The 19,432-nt window shown below is 34.1% G+C and overlaps 1 protein-coding gene across 1 annotated transcript in view; it reads right to left on the bottom strand.

Annotated features, from left to right (window-relative positions):
- LRP1B (LDL receptor related protein 1B) overlaps nt 1-19,432 on the bottom strand; it is a gene marked incomplete at its 3' end in the record, with an annotated part of 2,330,707 nt that overhangs the window by 187,309 nt on the left and 2,123,966 nt on the right. Inside the window, exons 84-87 of the mRNA XM_081243013.1 lie at nt 19,119-19,212; nt 15,368-15,484; nt 15,133-15,252; nt 13,593-13,712 (exon numbers count right to left, since the gene is read on the bottom strand). Of these exons, the coding sequence (XP_081099139.1) occupies nt 13,593-13,712; nt 15,133-15,252; nt 15,368-15,484; nt 19,119-19,212 (451 nt within the window). The remainder of the gene's footprint in view (nt 1-13,592; nt 13,713-15,132; nt 15,253-15,367; nt 15,485-19,118; nt 19,213-19,432) is intronic.

The following is a 19,432-nucleotide window of genomic DNA, read 5'->3' as shown; positions in this document are numbered from 1 at the left end:
AAGATTTCCTGGATACCATATAATATGTACCTGAAGATTCATACTAGTCATATTCTCTTTAACATTTATTAATACACTAGGCATTGTTCTCTTAAGTCACCAACTCTCTGATATTAACTCTACGTTTTATTTTTTCTTCTGACAAAAAAAAGCAAGATTTCACAGAACCATTTTATTGTCATAAAATTTCATAGTATTTATTTAAATCTTTTATTTGTTCCCTTCTGTCTCCATTACAGAATGTGTAATTGTTTTAGCCTGTGTCAATACTAAATATGTAGCAAAAAGTTCTGAAAAAAGGGACAAAAAATATTTTCTGTGGGTCTATTATGTACTTATACATCTACTAGGTACTCATATACCTTTATTTCTTTTAACCCTCTCATCAGCTTTCTAAGGACAAAAGTATTATATCTGTTTACAAATGAGGAAATAGTAGAGACCTGAAGAATCTATCCACTTAACGAATTTTGAAATCAAGAATGGAGCTCTGTTGCTAGTAACACCAGAGTTTTAGGCTCTTTTCAGAAAGCTGCCTGATTGTACTGCCATAGCACACTTTCTTCCTACAGAGAGGAGGCACATCTCACTATACAAGTTTGACAGAACATGTCAGTGATTCTCTATATTGAAATTCCCTTACAATTTTAGCCAATTTTGTACACTAATCAAGCCCCAACTATTGAATTGATCAGGAGGAAAAGCAGTTCTTCATAAATATAAAATAAAATATATATAAACTCAAAGAAAGAAAACTAGATTCCCAAAGTTCAGGTTTAGGGGAGAAAGGTATTATATTCAGTTGAACCAAATAAAATCTGTATTTTTAAAATTTCCTTCCTTCACTCGTTCCTCAAATGTTTATCTGTGCCAGATTCTATACTAGGTACTGGATATATTAGGGATTAGAAAGATACATAGGGCCTTCTTGGTGGCGCAGTGGTTGAGAGTCCGCCTGCCGATGCAGGGGATAAGGGTTCGTGCCCCGGTCCGGGAGGAGCCCATATGCCGCGGAGCGGCTGGGCCCGTGAGCCATGGCCGCTGAGCCTGCGCATCTGGAGCCTGTGCTCCGCAACGGGAGAGGCCACAACAGTGAGAGGCCCGCATACCGCAAAAAAAAAAAAAAAAGAAAAAAGAAAGATACATAGATCAAGCCCTCCTGGAATTTATAATTTGGCAAGGGAGACAGTAGACTTCATTAGAACCTTTAAAAATGCAATAACATAGAAGCAGTATTAGAATACAAGAGTGGGCATACAGCAATGGAGAACAGGAGATACTCAGCACATATATAACTAAAAATGCTGCATACTGTTCCATAGATCTTACCCAAAGCATAGAACTTGGGAAGGTTTCAGGAGAGAGATACACAGCTGATGAATAGAATGGAAAATAGAACACATGCAGAGAGATTAAAGAAAATGAAATTATTTTGGCCTGAAGAAGGATGTAAAAAAATTTGAGTCCTTAAACAAAGGACTTTAACCCAAAGCATAACGTTTGGTTATTCAGTATTTCCACTGGAAATATTTTAAAAGGAAAAAAAATAGGCTTAATTTATAGTGTGATTCTAGCATATTACCTAGACAAAGAGAAGTATTTTTGTTGTTTGTTTGTGTGATTAGGAATGGTACATGTGGCCCTAGTAAAGTAGGTGAAAACCAGAGGACCTCTAATGATCCTCTTCCTTTGAAGATTCTATGAACATCATAACAATATACGCACTCTAGATGAAACTGTGTGGACTTGACGCTTTCAGCTCCATCCTTTATTGTGGTTTAGAAATGCATTCCATGTTAATTCAGCAGCATGGTTAGTGAACACTTTCCATCTGTCAGTAAGATGCTGAAAATTACTAAGTCACAGCATTGAGCCAAAAAAATGAAACTGGGTGGATGAATAATTTTGTACTATAAAGAAGTAGTAAATTCCAGCTGTGAAAACCAAATAGCGCAAAGAAAGCTCTGGGATTTAAGACTGGTACTGCCATCCCATTACCCCACACCTGATAGTGTTTGAAAAAGAGTCATACCTTTAGTCAATTTACTTTTGTCTTAACTGTTCCAAACTAGAGATTTTAGCATGTTCATTTCTTGCATTTGTTTCAGTGCCAAAAAATACAGCATGTAGTGCCAAGACTTTTTTCCAGAAAAGAATCTAGATAATTCATGCCCAGTGATTAATTACCAAATTTCATAAAATAAGAAAAAAATGCTTTCTTATATTAAAGTTTTCAAAAAATCGGAACAAAGCACAGTGTCAATAACCTTCACTTCTGCATGGTGAAAGTTTTCACAAGTATACTAAGAGTAATACTAGCATGAGCAAATATTCTCTTCTCAGTACTCACTTGTATTTTAATCTATTTTAATAATAGTTTAGTCATCCAAAATTAATAACCATTGATAACAATAATTCTAGAATTCATTTTATCTATTAATAGATCCTCTGTATTACTTACGCTTCATTTAGATTGGTAGAGACTTTTGAATAAGAATATAATGAAGATACCATTCTTAAAAGCACTGTTGCAGTTCCTTAAATGACTTGCATTATGCATAGAGTTAGACTCTGAGGAATGTCACCATTTCCTGAAAATACTCTTTGTACGTACCTACAGCAATTTCATGTATTTATAAAAGCTTCAGGAAGGAGAAAATGCATGATCTAAAAAATAAATCTATATACATGTTCATTCATTCTGTTAATCAAGTGGAGGACAACATTTTCAAACGTGTGACCTGGCAAGCTGTGGATCACGTACCAGATGGCTCTAACCGTGAATAAGCAGGGTGTTACATAGTATTGACTGGCTGCTGAGAAGGTTATCCCCTGTTCAGTTCTCTTTCATTTTTTCTAGTTGCTTCATTATGAAAAGTTTGGTCATGGGAAAATAGGGCTTTGCTCAACACTCACTAATCTCCCTTTTTAACAAAGAGAGAATTGGATTTTGTTAGGCTAGTGTCAAACTAGAATTGTGTCAAGCTAGAATTTAATGACATTGTTTTGCTTTCAAATTGACTATAGACAAGGCATCCCTTTATTGTCACTCCTATGCCCATTCACTATTAGTGACAATGTTATTAAAAAAATTCTATTTAAGTATGCATTTTTTTCTGATGACATTTATCCATTCCTATTTGTCTAGGATCATTTGTATCTGCATCTTAATTCCTTGCCTTACTGCAAATTTAAGCCAGGTCAAGGAAGCTCTACTGAGTAATGGTTAAGTGCATGGGGCTGAAGACATCTCCTGTGGAACCAAATTCTGCTTACTCATTTTCTACCTGGGTAATCCTGGGAAAATTACTTACACTCTCCGAGCCTTATATCCTTACTTATAAAATAGAAATAATGATAGTTATACTCTCTCACATAACATCCTCTCTCGTAGGATTGTTGTGAGGATTAAATGATATAAGCCACACATAATTCACACAAAAAACTTAGCACAATGCCTAGCATGATGAGCTTTCAAAACTATCCTTATTATTAGACTTTGAATTCCCTGAGTATATATAATGGCTTACTTAACATTTTCAGTAGATGTTTATTAATTTTTAAAATAAATGAATGTTATAAAGATACAAAAATCAAGCTTAGTTCTACAAGTAAAATATTAAAAAGGAAACAAGTAATACAATCTGGGCCCAAGGTATGTCGTAGGATGAACTGATTGTATCCAGAGATTTTAAAAGTCCTGGTGCTTTCCTCTGCAAAGAACAAGGGTGCTGATATGAGAGCCCCTTGAAATGCAGCCTTGTGCATAATTTTCAAATTCCCTATTGGTAATACCAATATCCATTGGTAATATCTCTTGGTAATACCAGGCTTTTAAATTACATGTTCCCAATAATAATTTTAAGAAATATTGATATCGGCAGCTCCACAGCACTGGACAGCAGGAAGCTTATCCTGCCTACTGATGAAGCAACAGAAGTTTCAGGCTTCCTAACTGACATTTACAGGGTGCCTTCAAGTAGTGAGCGTCATGTGAGGATCTAGAAAGCATGATGAACAAGACAAACACAAAATCAGGAGACAGAAAGAAATCGACTACGAGAAAATGGCACTATTTTGTAGCAACTCAATCATTAGTATCTGGTCATATCTGAGAAGTAGCTATGGAGGAATAACTTTCTAATCTTTCTTGTTGAAACTGGATTGGGAGCTGTGTTGTGGAGGAAGGTGTGCTCATCACTGGCCTCCCCAGAGCCTACCCATCCTCCATATGGAGCCCTACCTCCCACAGAGTCTACCTTGACCTCTGCAACCACAGTCACTGAAGCCTAGTCATGGACTAGTACAGGATGTGCCACGTCTTTATCCATGATCAGCTTACGGGTCCTATTTCTCTAAACAGATTGTAAGTCCTTTACAGGAACAAATTAGGCATTATGTATTCCTCCTTAACATATAAACACAACGTATCTTCAAGTGATATTTCCTAAATGAAAGAGAGGAACTGGGATAATCTTGCTTTGAGAAGAGAAAATTGAGAGGGAACATAAGGATGTTAAGAGTATTTCTCAAGTGCAGGGAGGATTCTTTATATGAAGTGTATGTGCATACAGTCTGCAAGTTAGGAAAGTTTCTTAAACGATATGCTTTATTTCTCCGTTTGTAAACTGCAGCTACTAATAGGGTTATTAAAAATTACATGGGTTAATACATATTAAGTGCTTAGAAGATGATCTGGGACATAATGACTGCTCGAATAAATAACAGCTATTATTATTAAGCATGCACTTTCATGTACATGATGGTGAGCTTTCTACTGAGAAACTTGGCTTAAAACAGCAGCATCAGGGAAATAGTTATGAGACACTGGAATAGATAGTCAAAGAAACTGACAACACTGCTCTAAATCTACTTAAAAAAAAAAAAAAAACAAGTAAGGCCTTCCGTGGTGGCGCAGTGGTTAATAATCCGCCTGCCAATGCAGGGGACACGGGTTCGAGCCCTGGCCCGGGAAGATCCCACATGCCGCAGAGCAACTAAGCCCGTGCGCCACAACTACTGAGCCTGCGCTCTAGAGCCCGTGAGCCACTACTGAGCCCTTGTGCCACAACTACTGAAGCCCACGCACCTAGAGCCCATGCTCTGCAACAAGAGAAGCTACCCCAATGAGAAGTCCACTCACCGCAATGAAGAGTAGCCCCTGCTCGCTGCAACTAGAGAAAGCCTGCGCACAGCAACAAAGACCCAACGTAGCCAAAAATAAATTATATATATATATATATATATATATATTACTTAAAAAACAAAAGTAAGAAAGATCCCTCTCTGTCTGAGGGAAGGATGGAATAAATGCTTCAAGTGAAAAAAAAAGAAATATTAACAAATCTGATCTGCAATTACCTCTATTTGGATATTATGAAATGGACATGGTAAATCCAGACAGAAAAAAAAAATTTTGTTCATATTTTAAGTGATTGATTCTCAATTTTCTTCCCTCTGACTCAGTAAAATGTTCTTTATTTAAAAAGAACTGGCTGAATTGTCAGGGTACTGAGTTCATAAAATGATTTATAATTACTAGAGGTAGTTTCCTGTACCTCTGTGATTCCCTGATAGTTACCCAGTGAGATTTTTACTGCTCATTGTCTCTTTATACCAAGAATCTTGCGGTTTTAAACATTAAAAGACCAAACTGAAGATCTGAGAATCCGAAAGATTCTCTTCTTGAAGCAGTAATTATCATGGGACTGGGGATACGCTCATTCCAAGAACTCTAAGTTCATCCAAAGAACTTCTAGGATAGGAATCCATAAAGTAACATAACACCTCACCATATATGAATAGTTTCTAGAAACAGAAATATCCATATGAGGCATCTAGCTTACTGATACACAGATATAATTGTTAAGAGACATAGCTGTATGACCTTTTATAGAAAAACATGATTAATTGGAATTAAGTAATATATTGAATTTTCTGAGTACATTTTGTTTTTAGGATTCAGAAGTTAATTACAAAGAAAACTAAAATATAAACAGATTCGATATTTGATTTTTTAATGTAATATAAGAATATTCAAAATGTGGATCTATAGCTATATATGCTATTAAGTAATATGACATTTTTGCCAGTACTGTTTACTTGGTGATAGAAAAAAATTAGATTAATACTTTAGAAATGTCTTCAACAAGTTGAAACAGGTTAGATGTTACTCTTTCAATAGCTTAATTAATTAAAGCTATATAGCAGTTGATAAAAAGTAAGTTTCCAGCATTGTGATATGGATTTTTTTATTGAGTCAGCCACTCAATATTTAATACTCAGTATTTAACACTAATTGTCAATACACTCAATTCCTGAATGATTGATTTTAATGAACTAAAACAAAATACCATACATTTACTTTAACATTAATATTTGATATTAGTATTTACAGCAAAATGGTTACTATAATATTATTGCAGGTATACACATATTCTGTAACTTTTTATTAGTTTAAGGTTAAATATAAATATATGAACTTACATTAGAAATCTTGAGTAAGATAAGACAATTCACGTAACCCAAATACCATTAATCAAAAATATTATTTGAAAACATATTAGATTTACTTGAACTTTAATAAATAGTATCAGTTTATATTCTGCTTTTTTTCAAATATTAGTCAAAACCCAGTAACTGTGTCAAAAGGGAAATATTTATATGCTGGAGGTTTGTCTCTTTCTTAGAACATAGAATTTTGAAGGGAAGTGTTATACTCATGTGGATAATATGATCCATAGGAATGAGAAATCTCAGTCACAGGGTAGATCCACTCTCTATTTTATCTCTCTAGCCCTTAAATAATATTTTTCATGTCAGTTCTGCTTTGGGTCAAAGGAAACTCATCATGAAGAATTTCTGTTCATATTCCTTTAAAAATACCTCTCAAGAATTTTGGATTTGAAAAATAAAAATATTAATTAGAAGGTTAAGATTTTAAATGGAAATAAAAATAAGTAGTAATTTACTCTGGCATCCATAACCCAGCAAGAGGTAACAGAGTTTACTGTTTCACATTAAACCCTATGTCACCTCTCTTTCCACTCCCATTATTTCCCACATGAACTCCGAACAAGGAACCATATATATGAACAGTGGCCTGATGACATAAAAAATCTAGCCCAGAGGCTTTGCAGCCCAGGCATTGAATCTAACACTGACTGGAGAATAAGTATGGTTATCAGAATCATCATCTATACCACATCTGTCCCCTACATACACATCACAAAGCTAATAAATGTTACAGTCACAACTCTACAATAGGTTAGTTTTTACGCATTACTATATTTTGTCCTGAAATGTTAATGGCTGAAAATGGATAGTCTTTTTGTAAACAAAGTCTGATACCACTTGGATCCTCAAACTGATCTTAACATATAAGCACAAATCTAAGTTTTCTTAAAGGAATAAACAAAAGTACCTTCTACATAGAGGTGCATTATCAGGTGTTGCTGTTGAGAAGAGGCAATACAATCTTTCATTTTACCTACTTTCATTCATTAATATACAGTATAATCCTATATACATGGTACTAAACAACATTAAATAACACCTGAAAATATAAATGACAGAATATCCTCTAAGGAAATTGCCAGCCCAAAAGATATGTGAACAGAATCTTATAAACTAAAAGAAACACACATATCTTTGTTCTAAAAGTAGGTAAAAGGAGGCAAATTTTTAAAGTTCTACATTTCATACTTTTTTTTAATACAGCATCTAATATGTAGGCTTCCTATGTACTGCTGTAAATCTGTTATTGTAGGGATTTAAATGTTTTAAGAGATATCTTAGACCAAATGCTAAAGTCTATTAAAAATGGTACAGGTATATATAATTGTGTAACTTTCTGTGCAAGTCCTTGTGTTTGAAATATCTTATAATTTAATATGTATTACACTTGCTTTAACTTAAAAAATATTTTTTTCTTATATTCTCATAGCTTGAGTAACCCGATTCAAATTTCCTCATCAGACATTTAAGGGAGAATAAAAGCAAGCATTGACGGGTTCTGTCTTTTGGTTTGAGTGTGTTCAGTGTCATGCTTGAAATCCAGGCTGTGGAAAGTACAAAGCTACTGTAGGAAGCTCAAGTTCCTTTCACAAGCCCCAGCTAGTGTGATTATAATGACTGCATTAAGTAAAAATAATTAGTCAAGGAGCAGGTTGGTTATAAATCAAGACTGTTCAAAAGCAGCAAATGACTGAACCAGCGTGAAAGCAAGACTGTCTTTGATAACACAGAAATGATGTAGGAGAAGAAAGCAGGAAGTGAGACCACAGGGAGGAGCGATGTGGCAGCACAAACAGCTGATTCTAGAGAGTGGAGTGGTGAGTTCACAGTTGACCAGGAAAGCCCAGGCATAAAACTGATGAAAAGAATGTTTCATAGGGATCTAGGGCACTGAGAATCTAAACTATAAAACAGGGAGGGAGAACATAATGGAAAGACATATTCTGGTATCATCTTATGAGAGTCAAATTGTAGAAAAGTTTCAACTCTGTTACAAATAATTATGAATCTAGTACAGATCCATCAAATCCCTAAATGCTCATTTCATTCCTAAAATAGAAAATGGCAGGCAGAAGGTGAAGAAAGTTTGAAACTGAGATTCTTAATGAAAAGCCCAGAGCTGCCACAGTTGGAGTAGTCTACTGATTGTGGTCAGGCATTCAAATGTGGCGCTGGCCCAATATTGTAATAAACAGTGTAACAACCTTCCAAGAGTAGTTAACATCAATAGTCTAGTAGAAGTGTGTACATCTACGTTTTAGGAAGCTTTCTTTTATTTGGGCATAGAGTGAGGAAAGAATAAACAACCTCAGGCAAAAAGAAATAATTTTATAATAATTATTAACAACTCATAAAACAAAGTTAAAACTACAATCTTCCTTGGTATCCACAGGGGATTGGTTCCAGGATCCCTACGGATACCAAAATCCATGGATGCTCAAGTCCCTTAGACAAAATAGCTTAGTACAGTCGGCCTTTCCACATCTGCTGATGTGGAACCTGTGGATAAGACAGGCCCACTGTATCTTGCTACAACTGTGAAGGTAGCATAGATTTAAATCTATATTTATACAAAAATAGAATTAAAAGGTGTTTTAAAATATTTTTCAATTTAAATCCAAACGTGCCAAAGGTAGCTTTCAGGGACTCAAATACAACCATCTCAAAATCTAGCCATAATAAGATGGGAAACTATGCAGTTAATTTAATTTTTAAATTCAAAGTCTCACCACGACTAGATTACTGGACAAAGACTCCTAAACTATATTTAATCTACATCTATTCAAAGTGATTTCAAAGCCTCCTTATGCTAACCTGGAAATGATTACCATACAATTTTTTACAAATATTGAGCATTAGCTGTTAAATTTGCAAGTACTTGTAAGATCTCAAAAGTTACACTGGGCTGATTGCAATAAACATGTGATATTTTGGTAAATATAAAAATCAAATAATTTTTAAAATATTTGCACATTACTGGTTATTTAGTTCCCTATAGTACATGTGTACTTTGTTTGTGTTAAGTTACTGTGCTCTGTTTTGTTGGGCTTTTCTATAGTGACTGTCTGTCTCTCCCTCTCCTTTGCACGTGTGCTTCTACATTGGTTTTATTTACACAATTTAAAGCAAAACAAACCAAATTGTTTAATTTAGGTCAAGGTAAAACAAACTATAATCCTGGAACTTTAGAACTGACAGAAAACAATCAGATATAAAACTACAGATAAATACAAATACTGGTGCTGAAAAATAAGATGTAAAGGCTAGGTGAACTCCAAGAGTAAAAAAGAATCTCCCCCCTAAACTGAGCACTGGGCTAAGAAAGCACAGAAGGCAACTGAAATAAAAATGGGTTGCAAATGGAGGTTTTGCAACAATGAATGGGCCAGTTTCTCAACAGCATTTAATGCAAGTCTACACTACAACCTGCTAGGCCACTTGACATGTGAAATAGTGAAACACATCCCTTCTTCTAGACAAGGCCCATTCTCACCCACAAAGAAACATGTAACTCAGATTCAAATAATAATAAGGAGAAAGGACAGTCTCTTCAATAAGTGGTGCTGGGAAAACTGGATAGGGACATGTAAAAGTATGAGATTAGATCACTCCCTAACACCATACACAAAAATAAGCTCAAAATGGATTAAAGACCTAAATGTAAGGCCAGACACTATCAAACTCTTAGAGGAAAACATAGGCAGAACACTCTATGACATAAATCACAGCAAGATCCTTTTTGACCCACCTCCTAGAGAAATGGAAATAAAGACAAAAATAAACACATGGGACCTAATGAAACTTAAAAGCTTTTGCACAGCAAAGGAAACCATAAACAAGACCAAAAGACAACCCTCAGAATGGGAGAAAGTATTTGCGAATGAAGCAACTGACAAAGGATTAATCTCCAAAATTTATAAGCAGCTCATGCAGCTCAATAACAAAAAAACAAACAACCCAATCCAAAAATGGGCAGAAGACCTAAATAGACATTTCTCCACAGAAGATATACAGACTGCCAACAAACACATGAAAGGATGCTCAACATCTTTACTCATTAGAGAAATGCAAATCAAAACTACAATGAGATATCATCTCACACCAGTCAGAATGGCCATCATCAAAAAATCTAGAAACAATAAATGCTGGAGAGGTTGTGGAAAAAAGGGAATACTCTTGCACTGCTGGTGGGAATGTGAATTGGTACAGCCACTATGGAGAACGGTATGGAGGTTCCTTAAAAAACTACAAATAGAACTACCATATGACCCACCAATCCCACTACTAGGCATATACCCTGAGAAAACCATAATTCAAAAAGAGACATGTACCAAAATGTTCATAGCAGCCCTATTTACAATAGCCCGGAGATGGAAACAACCTAAGTGTCCATCATCGGATGAATGGGTAAAGAAGATGTGGCACATATATACAATGGAATATTACTCAGCCATAAAAAATGAAATTGAGCTATTTGTAATGAGGTGGATGGACCTAGAGTCTGTCATACAGAGTGAAGTAAGTCAGAAAGAGAAAGACAAATACTGTATGCTGACACATATATATGGAATTTAAGAAAAAAAAATGTCATGAAGAACATAGGGGTAAGACAGGAATAAAGACACAGACCTACTAGAGAATGGACTTGAGGATATGGGGAGGGGGAAGGGTAAGCTGTGACAAAGTGAAAGAGCGGCATGGACATATATACACTACCAAACGTAAGGTAGATAGCTAGTGGGAAGCAGCCGCATAGCACAGGGAGATCAGCTCGGTGCTTTGTGACCGCCTGGAGGGGTGGGATAGGGAGGGTGGGAGGGAGACACAAAAGGGAGGGGATATGGGAACATATGTATATGTATAACTGATTAAATTTGTTATAAAGCAAAAAAAAAAAAAGAATAAGTATGCACACACACACAAAAAAATAATAATAATAAGGGCTTGGCTTGATAGGGTTAATCTTTAAGGAGTGTTATGTTTCTTTCCCACTCAATAAAGCATCAAATGAGGAACTATCCCACAAGGGTGTTAACAGAATTAGCAAAAATACATGGCATTTCTATATGTATTGAAGACAGAAGAAAGGGGAAAGAGGTGGTCTTTTAGCTCCTTCAAAAATAAGGATTGACAAATGCCATGCTAAAATATGATGTGGAAGAAGTTTCTTTAAATTAAATTAGCACCTGCCCATGGTAACATTTTAGAGTGGGTTTAAGATAAATTAAATGGTAACCCTTATTCATCCTTTCCCCCATTTTCTGTATGTATGTATATATTTGTATACTGGTCTGGAACTTAAAGCAATAATTGTGGCTACGAGAATTCTATATAACTTTATAACAGAAAATATTTAAATATTTTCTTTTTAAATAGAAAAAATGATGTGGATTCATGCTATGGTCATAGAGTAGAGGCTTTGGTGTCAAATAACTCTGGATTCAAGTTCCAGTTATGCCACTTGTTAGCTGTAGGATTTGGGGTAATTTACTCCTTGGATCTCATTTTCCTCAACCATAAAATAGGGATAATAAGAAGATTAAATGAAGTAATCGCTATAAAGCCTTTAATGCATTTATTGGGCCATATGGTAAGCAGCACATAAATATTAGGCATTATTCTTATTATGATGATTAATAATTATCAGTTTGAACAATGTAACATACCAAAACAGATAAATCACATCAAAGTGAGGAGGAAGAAGAGTAAAATAGAGAAAAAAAAATTTCATCCAAGAAATTTTTCTGATAGTTAATATAAGTCATTATTCCATGTTGCTTTGGTAAACAAAAATACAAAAGACAAGAGAGCAAAATAGCCAGTAATATAAACTCATCTGCAAAAGTCCTTGATAAGTGTTATGAACAAACTGGTGATGGATGTGGTTTGATGCCTTGTGAATTGATTATGAAGGTCAATTCCACAAAGTGAGAAATGGTGGTTTTATGATACTATAAAGTGATAAGCCATACTGATTGCATGTCCTGAAGACACAGTTATATGGAGATAGTATTAGAAAAAAAACTCTTAATGACATATTGTTGCCTGTGATTATACATATAGCTCATGAATATTGTTCAATATAATGGAATTTCAAAGAACCTAAATGATTTTCATCATTTTGATTTCTCCCAGAAGAGTTAAATAACAGTACGGTGGAATCTAGCAAATGCATTTAACACAATTTTTTCTAAGAAGTCTGAAGTTTCTGTCCTTAGTTTGGACAAACTCTGTCTTTTCTAATCAATTACTAGATTAAATACTTTTTTGCTTCCCCAACAATGCCAAGTTTGGTGCAGTCACCTAAAAAATAGCCTCAATTAATGCTTCATAAATGTTGATAAAAATGAGTTACACATGACAACTATTACTTTATTTCTGTTTCACTGTTGACATATTCAGGATAGAATCAAATGCATTAAACAAAAATGAACACATATGTTCTCCATTCTGCAATGTTAAGTAATATTAACTGTAAATAAAATAACTGATCTTAAGTGAAAATATTAATGTTTCAGAAACATGCTAACTTAAATGATTGCTGTCATCTACTAAAACAGAACAGATGCCTTTGTTATCTTTTTTCTTTTTCCCCACCATGTTTAAGAATGAAAAATAATCATTGGATAAATGAACAATCATATGTATTTAAGGAGAACAATGAAGCCGAGAACAATATGAAAATAATGTTTTATTGTTTCTATTCATATGTATTTAAGGAGAAAAATGAAGCCTAGAACAATATGAAAATAATGTTTTATTGTTTCTATTCATTAAATGTTAATAGCATGTGCATACGCTAACGTAAGAAGACAGTTTTATCTTACCTTTCAGATCTGTCGTTTTAGAAACAGTTTTGACTTATGCTAAAGCAATACTTAACCCTTCTGCCTTACCCCTCCATGCTTATTCTAAAATAGCTAACCTGAGGTTATTGACTCTGGGGGCACAGAGAAAAAACTTTCGCATGTTAGACCCTAGTTGTATCAGAATTGTGTTCAAATTCATTTCACTATGGCCATCTCAGATGATGATACAAATGCAAGAGGTAGGATCCACCGTCACAAAACACTCACCGCAGTTGGCCTCATCTGATGCGTCTGCACAGTCTGGATCCTCATCGCAAACCCACAGCTTGGAAATGCAATGTTTGGTAGTTTTACACTGGAAATAGTCTGGAGAGCAGCTGTTTTCGGCTTAAGAGGAAAGCATCTATTATTAAAATGTAGCTTTGGACAAGAATAGACATTCTAATTAAAAAACAAATAAATTTTTAAGTTAATCAATTGAAAATGTATCATCTTTTAATTAATAAGACCCTGAAGGTGATAAATCTTAACTTTTAATTATCTATAGTGTATTCCTATTACCCGTTCCAGTATAAATAAATGAACATATTTCTGCAAATGATGCATTTGATAAAAATCAGAGTTTTCAAAACCACCCCACCTTGATTAGATATCTTGAAACTAATTAAAAAATAAAGGATTCAGGGTCTTTCAAAATAATTTTTTTCAGATAAATAAATTTAAGAATTTATACATAGGCATTTTTGTAAATAGAAAATGACTAAAATCAGAAGATATTAGTGAATGAGAAAAAGAAAGGCACAGAATTTATCAAAACCTCTAGCTGTGTTGAGATTTTCAGGGAAGAGGTGAACATCTGACTCAAACTATAAACTGCTTCACAAATCTTAAGTCAGTTTAATGGATCAGCTTCTAGAATGGATAACCATAAAGAACTGGTACTGACTTTATTCTGAATGTACCATCTTAATCAAATTGCTGGATGACTGCACATTATTTACTAATAAAAGTTTTAGAGAAATAAAATAAAACTTCAGCAAGACAGAAATGTTGACAGCAGTTATGTTGAAAGCTTCAACTTGACAGGCGCTCTATGGTTCAGATCCTGTGTGTGTACGTACGTGTATGTGTGTATGTGCCTGCCTGCCTACGTGCATGTATGTATATGATGTAAACTGTTCCGCCTCCCATTTTATATATATTTATTTTTCATGGGAGATTGAAATAAGAGGTGAACAGAATTAAAATTATTTTACAATTGTCTTTTGAAGTAGCTTGTTAAGATACATTAGAAGGAGTATTACAGTTTTTAACAAGTGATTTTGTTAGGTTATTTTGTCCAGATTTTTATTTCTTATCATACATTCAATATGTTATTATTAAGGAAAAAAATCTCTAATTAAAATGCAGTTGATTTCAAGTAACTAATTAAATCAACAGAAGAAAATTACCTGCAGCTATTTCATATGGTAAAAAAAAAAAAATCTATATTTTTTAAAAGAGCACCATAATCACCTGTAATTTGTTTTTGCTGCTTCTCTTAAGGATGATGTCGATGAATGCATGTTTTTTCATGTTTGTAATAATCTCCAGGTAGCTTTTAAGTAAAGATCACCCATGTTTTAATTTTCTATATATTTTTATACAGAGTTTCTTAACCATCCCAATAGACATCTAGTTGGAATTATTTGCCCATCATTGCAGTTATATTTTCCACACTGTATAAATTTATGGTGAACAATAATAATCTTTAGACCAATTTCAGTTGGGAGTCAGAGGTCAGAGTGAACAGTTGGAGGTGACTTACGACAGTCCCTTTCATCTTCCTCATCCCCACAGTCATCCTGCCCATTGCATCTGAGGTTTACTGGGATGCATTTCTGGTTCTTGTTACACTTGAATTGACCTGAGAGGCAGACATGTGTGTCTACAAGAGAGAACAAAAAATGTGGGCTAAAGCCTGTGTCTGAATTTAAATCAGTGCAAACATAATCAGTTAAGAATTAGATTCGTGTTCCTTTGTTAAGAATGTAATCACCTACCACAGTTGAGTTCATCAGAATTGTCCCCACAGTCATTCTCTCCATCACAGATGAAAGCAGGCAGAGCACAGAGCCCAGTTCCACACTGAAATCGGCCTGGCTGACATTTAAATTCCGCTAGAGGAGGAAACATATAGGTATCGTGGAATGACAATCTTAGCTCATGACTTCTTAAACAGAGCTTTTCTGACATTCAACATATTTATTGTATTATTATATTAAACATATCCTAGAGCACAATGTGAATGTCTCACATGCAGAGAGCTATTAGTTTCAGATGTGCAGTTAAGCTTTGAGCAGCTCAGATGGCCTCCAGATTAGATTTTATAAACTAACAGTAAGAAGATATTAACAACATATAAATATAAATATATATATTTAAAACATTTAAATTTCTCCTCATTTCAAAGACATGGTATTGAGAGAAGTGGCAGAGCACAATTCATTGTAATTTTTTAAAAAAGTTATTCCAATATCACTTAAAAAATTATTTCTTTGATCACTTTGCTGCCTGTAATGTATTAAGAGAGAAACATCTGCCCTCAATACATACCCCCCAGCATTCCTTAAAGCAAATACTTTCTATAACTATCACATTTTAAATCAGAATTATTGATATTTATTCCTATAATCTTATTAATATATAAGGACAATGTCATAACTAGTAAAGATTTTTATATACCATACGTATGTTATTATAATAAATATCTCCTACATGGTAAAGCAGTTTTTGCTATATTCTTTGAGTTTATTTAAGCAATAATAACAATAAAGTAGGATCTACTGAATATCTACTTTGTATCATGCACTGGGCTAGGTTCTTTCACATATAGTTACTAATTGAATCTCATTATAAACTTCTCACCTTGGGATCACCATGACCATTTTATAAATGAGGAAAGTAAGTCTCATGGATTCTAATAATTCACCCAAGAATATACAAGTTTCAAGTGCCAGAGTTGAAGTTTAAATCCACATTTGACTCTGAAGTCTTCTCACAACTTGCAATAAACACTTATCTTTTCACTGATGGTCCTAATGTGTGTTACTAATCACTGATTTTGAGATTAATAGTATGCTGTTTATTAGTTCAAATTGGTCAATCAAACATTAATAAATTATATTTTGAACTTTCTTTGGAAGATAAATTACGCTTTTATAATTAAAATATTAATTAAAATTTTCTTAACATGAAAAAAAAACCTCTCAATTATATGCATGGCTTCCACAGAAGTGAGTTCTAAAATGTTGAATGTCATTTACCTTCAATTTACAACATTTATTAATTAATCACACTAAATGTTTAAACTGGGCGATACTTAATTTTCTCATGATCTAAACATGCATTTCCTCTATTTCCTGTTGCTTCATATACGAGTCCCTTTAATATTTCTTTGCGCATAACTGCTGTTGTATTTTTCAACACTTTATGAACTTATGGTGTATGGATAGTAATTTTTAGACCAATTTCAGTTCGGAGTCAGAAGTAAGAACATTTTGAGGTGACTTATGACAGTCCCTTTCATCTTCCTCATCCCCACAGTCACCTTGTCCATTACAAGTGAGGTTGTCCAAAACTTTTCTGTAAGAAGGGTTGTAAATATTAAAGGAGTTCCAATGTCTGTTAAATAACTAGGAAGCCTAGGTGACCTTTAAATGTGTCTCTAGAATGATCCTTGATGCATTAGAGTGTTATAGGAAATATAATTACAAACTTATGATGCCAGAGAATTCTTGATGCATCACTCAACTATATTTGCATAAATAACATTATTGCAGTTTGAAGGTATATGAACCTGGTATCAAGCTTTTCTGCTTTTTCAGGTGAAATTACAGGTATTGTCAGTGGCTCTCAATACCTGCAAATTTTGATGATGTAGCTACTCAAAAATGAAGTCTAAACACTCAACAGACACACATACATCATTTTCCACCTCACCATGACTCTCAAAATAAAGTGTCATGCCTACAGATGTTCAAGCTGTTAACCCATCAACTCCAAGAAATAGATCATTTACTAAAAGATCACAGAGATAATGTCACCAATAAAAACACTTAGTATTGGTATTTAACCAGGATAAGCATCATACAGAGACTCTTAGATACCAGATGCCTCTTTGGTTCCCTTCAAAAGACATTAAGGTTATATTTGTTCACCAAATATTCTGAAAGTGGGTAAACTTAAAAAGTGTGTTATACTAAAGCTGTAGTTAATTTTTCATATGAGTTTGGTTACAGCATGAAATTTCAGTCAAGATCAAAATTAGAGCTCAGGAGCTGTAAATATTTTAGAAGGGAGAGCACTGGGTGCTACTCACTTTGTCTGCAGGTCATCATGGGGATAATTCCTCAAAAAACACCTTAGTAAATCTGGGCAGGAAAGGTCATCTTAATAGGAGAACTACAGTAACACAATCATTCTTATTTCTATAAACTACAAAAATAAGTTGTATTTACTTTACTATATCACAGAACAGTTTATTGTGAGAAAATTAATAAATTTTATTGTGTAAATCTCCATTGGCCACCATAATTTCTTGTTCCTTGATATTTTTTTAATTCAGTAACTTAAGAATAATTCAAGCATAATAGTATACCTATGTCATACAGATACTACTCTTCATATATTGTCCATCACAGTGAAAACAAAAACTTTATTAAAAAAAAATCAAAGGGCAATGGACCTTTCAGAAACAGAAAAATAATATTAGAAAAGCAATGACTTTTAAAACTTTTTCCTTCTCACTGAATATATTATTTACTGATTTTAAACATATAAATGAGATATGTGAAAAAACTTCAAATGTTTGATATACTTGGTAGTGACCAGAGAGGTGGAATACAGCTCATCCAAGTAATTATCTAGAGGTCCTAAGTTTGAAACAGCTTTGTAATTATGTGGTGGAAAGTTCTGTAGCAGAAAGTAGCTGGCTTTCACTAAGACAGTATACTTCTTTCTTTAGTGCAAGCCTAAGGATCTTGAACTCAATTGTCAAGACCAAATCAAGGCAACCAACTACTGGGATGTTGAGGGAATTATCATGATTGACTACAAGCATCTTCAAGTTGACAGGACAGTATAAGAGTGACCCATGGAGTGAACTATAAAAGGCTAACAAGGAAAAGTCTGCTGATTGTCCATTACAACCTAGGTTACCAAAGACAGCTTAAAAAAATAGCACCTAACCATGCCAATGATAGTCAAATGTCAAGACATAATTGGTAGTCACTTTAAGGCAACTACTAATAGCATACTAAATTGACTAACAGCCAACTAATGACTTACATTGGAAAAAATCTGACTCTTAAAGAATTTTCAGTATTTTAATACTGACAGAAAAGTTGAAGGACAGTATCTCTTAAAGTCAAGATTTCAGTCATTGAGTGGCATTCTGAAAACTTGCCCATTTTTGCTTCTGATTTAATGATATCTTAAGTCAAAATCATGCTGATTTTTACTCTCCTGATTGCTACATGAAGAGTTTAGTTATTCTACAAGTAAAAAAAAAATTGAGAAAGAGAAAACTAATACAAAGTGCTGATGGTGTCATTGTAGATGTAATAGTGATCAGAGACATACACAAGACATTGCAACAATTTTTGCTGTATTTTTAACTACTGACATAAAACCTTTCTGTTTCAATTTTTGAAAGCTATCAGAAGGCAATACTTAAGATCTAGCTTCAATTTTCCAGGTCTGGGATGTAAGGAGCTCTAAATTCTAAATTCCTGCATCTGCCAGTGTACTCACGACAGTCATCTGGTTCGTCAGATCCATCACCACAGTCATCCACGGTGTCACATTTCCACCAGAATGGAATACATTTATCAGTTTTGCAACGAAACTTTGAAAAAAAGGAAAAAAAATAAAGATTAAAGAACACTACTCATATATAATGGATATTTAAAAACTCACTAGGGCAGAGCAGCCTAGCCTACTCTCTTGCTGCAAATGTGAACTGTGGTGGTCTTAGAGCATTCCACAATAGGGAATAAGTGCACAACAAGTAGCAAAATGACCATCCAGGAAAGCACACTGTTCAGTAAAACCTGTTGAGATTTCCT

This window comes from Mesoplodon bidens (assembly GCF_964165515.1).
Source record: "Mesoplodon bidens genome assembly, chromosome: 8".
NCBI classification, from domain to species: domain Eukaryota; kingdom Metazoa; phylum Chordata; class Mammalia; order Artiodactyla; family Ziphiidae; genus Mesoplodon; species Mesoplodon bidens.
The sequence above is the reverse complement of the archived record's forward strand: the minus strand, read 5'-3'. Positions and strand labels throughout refer to the sequence as shown.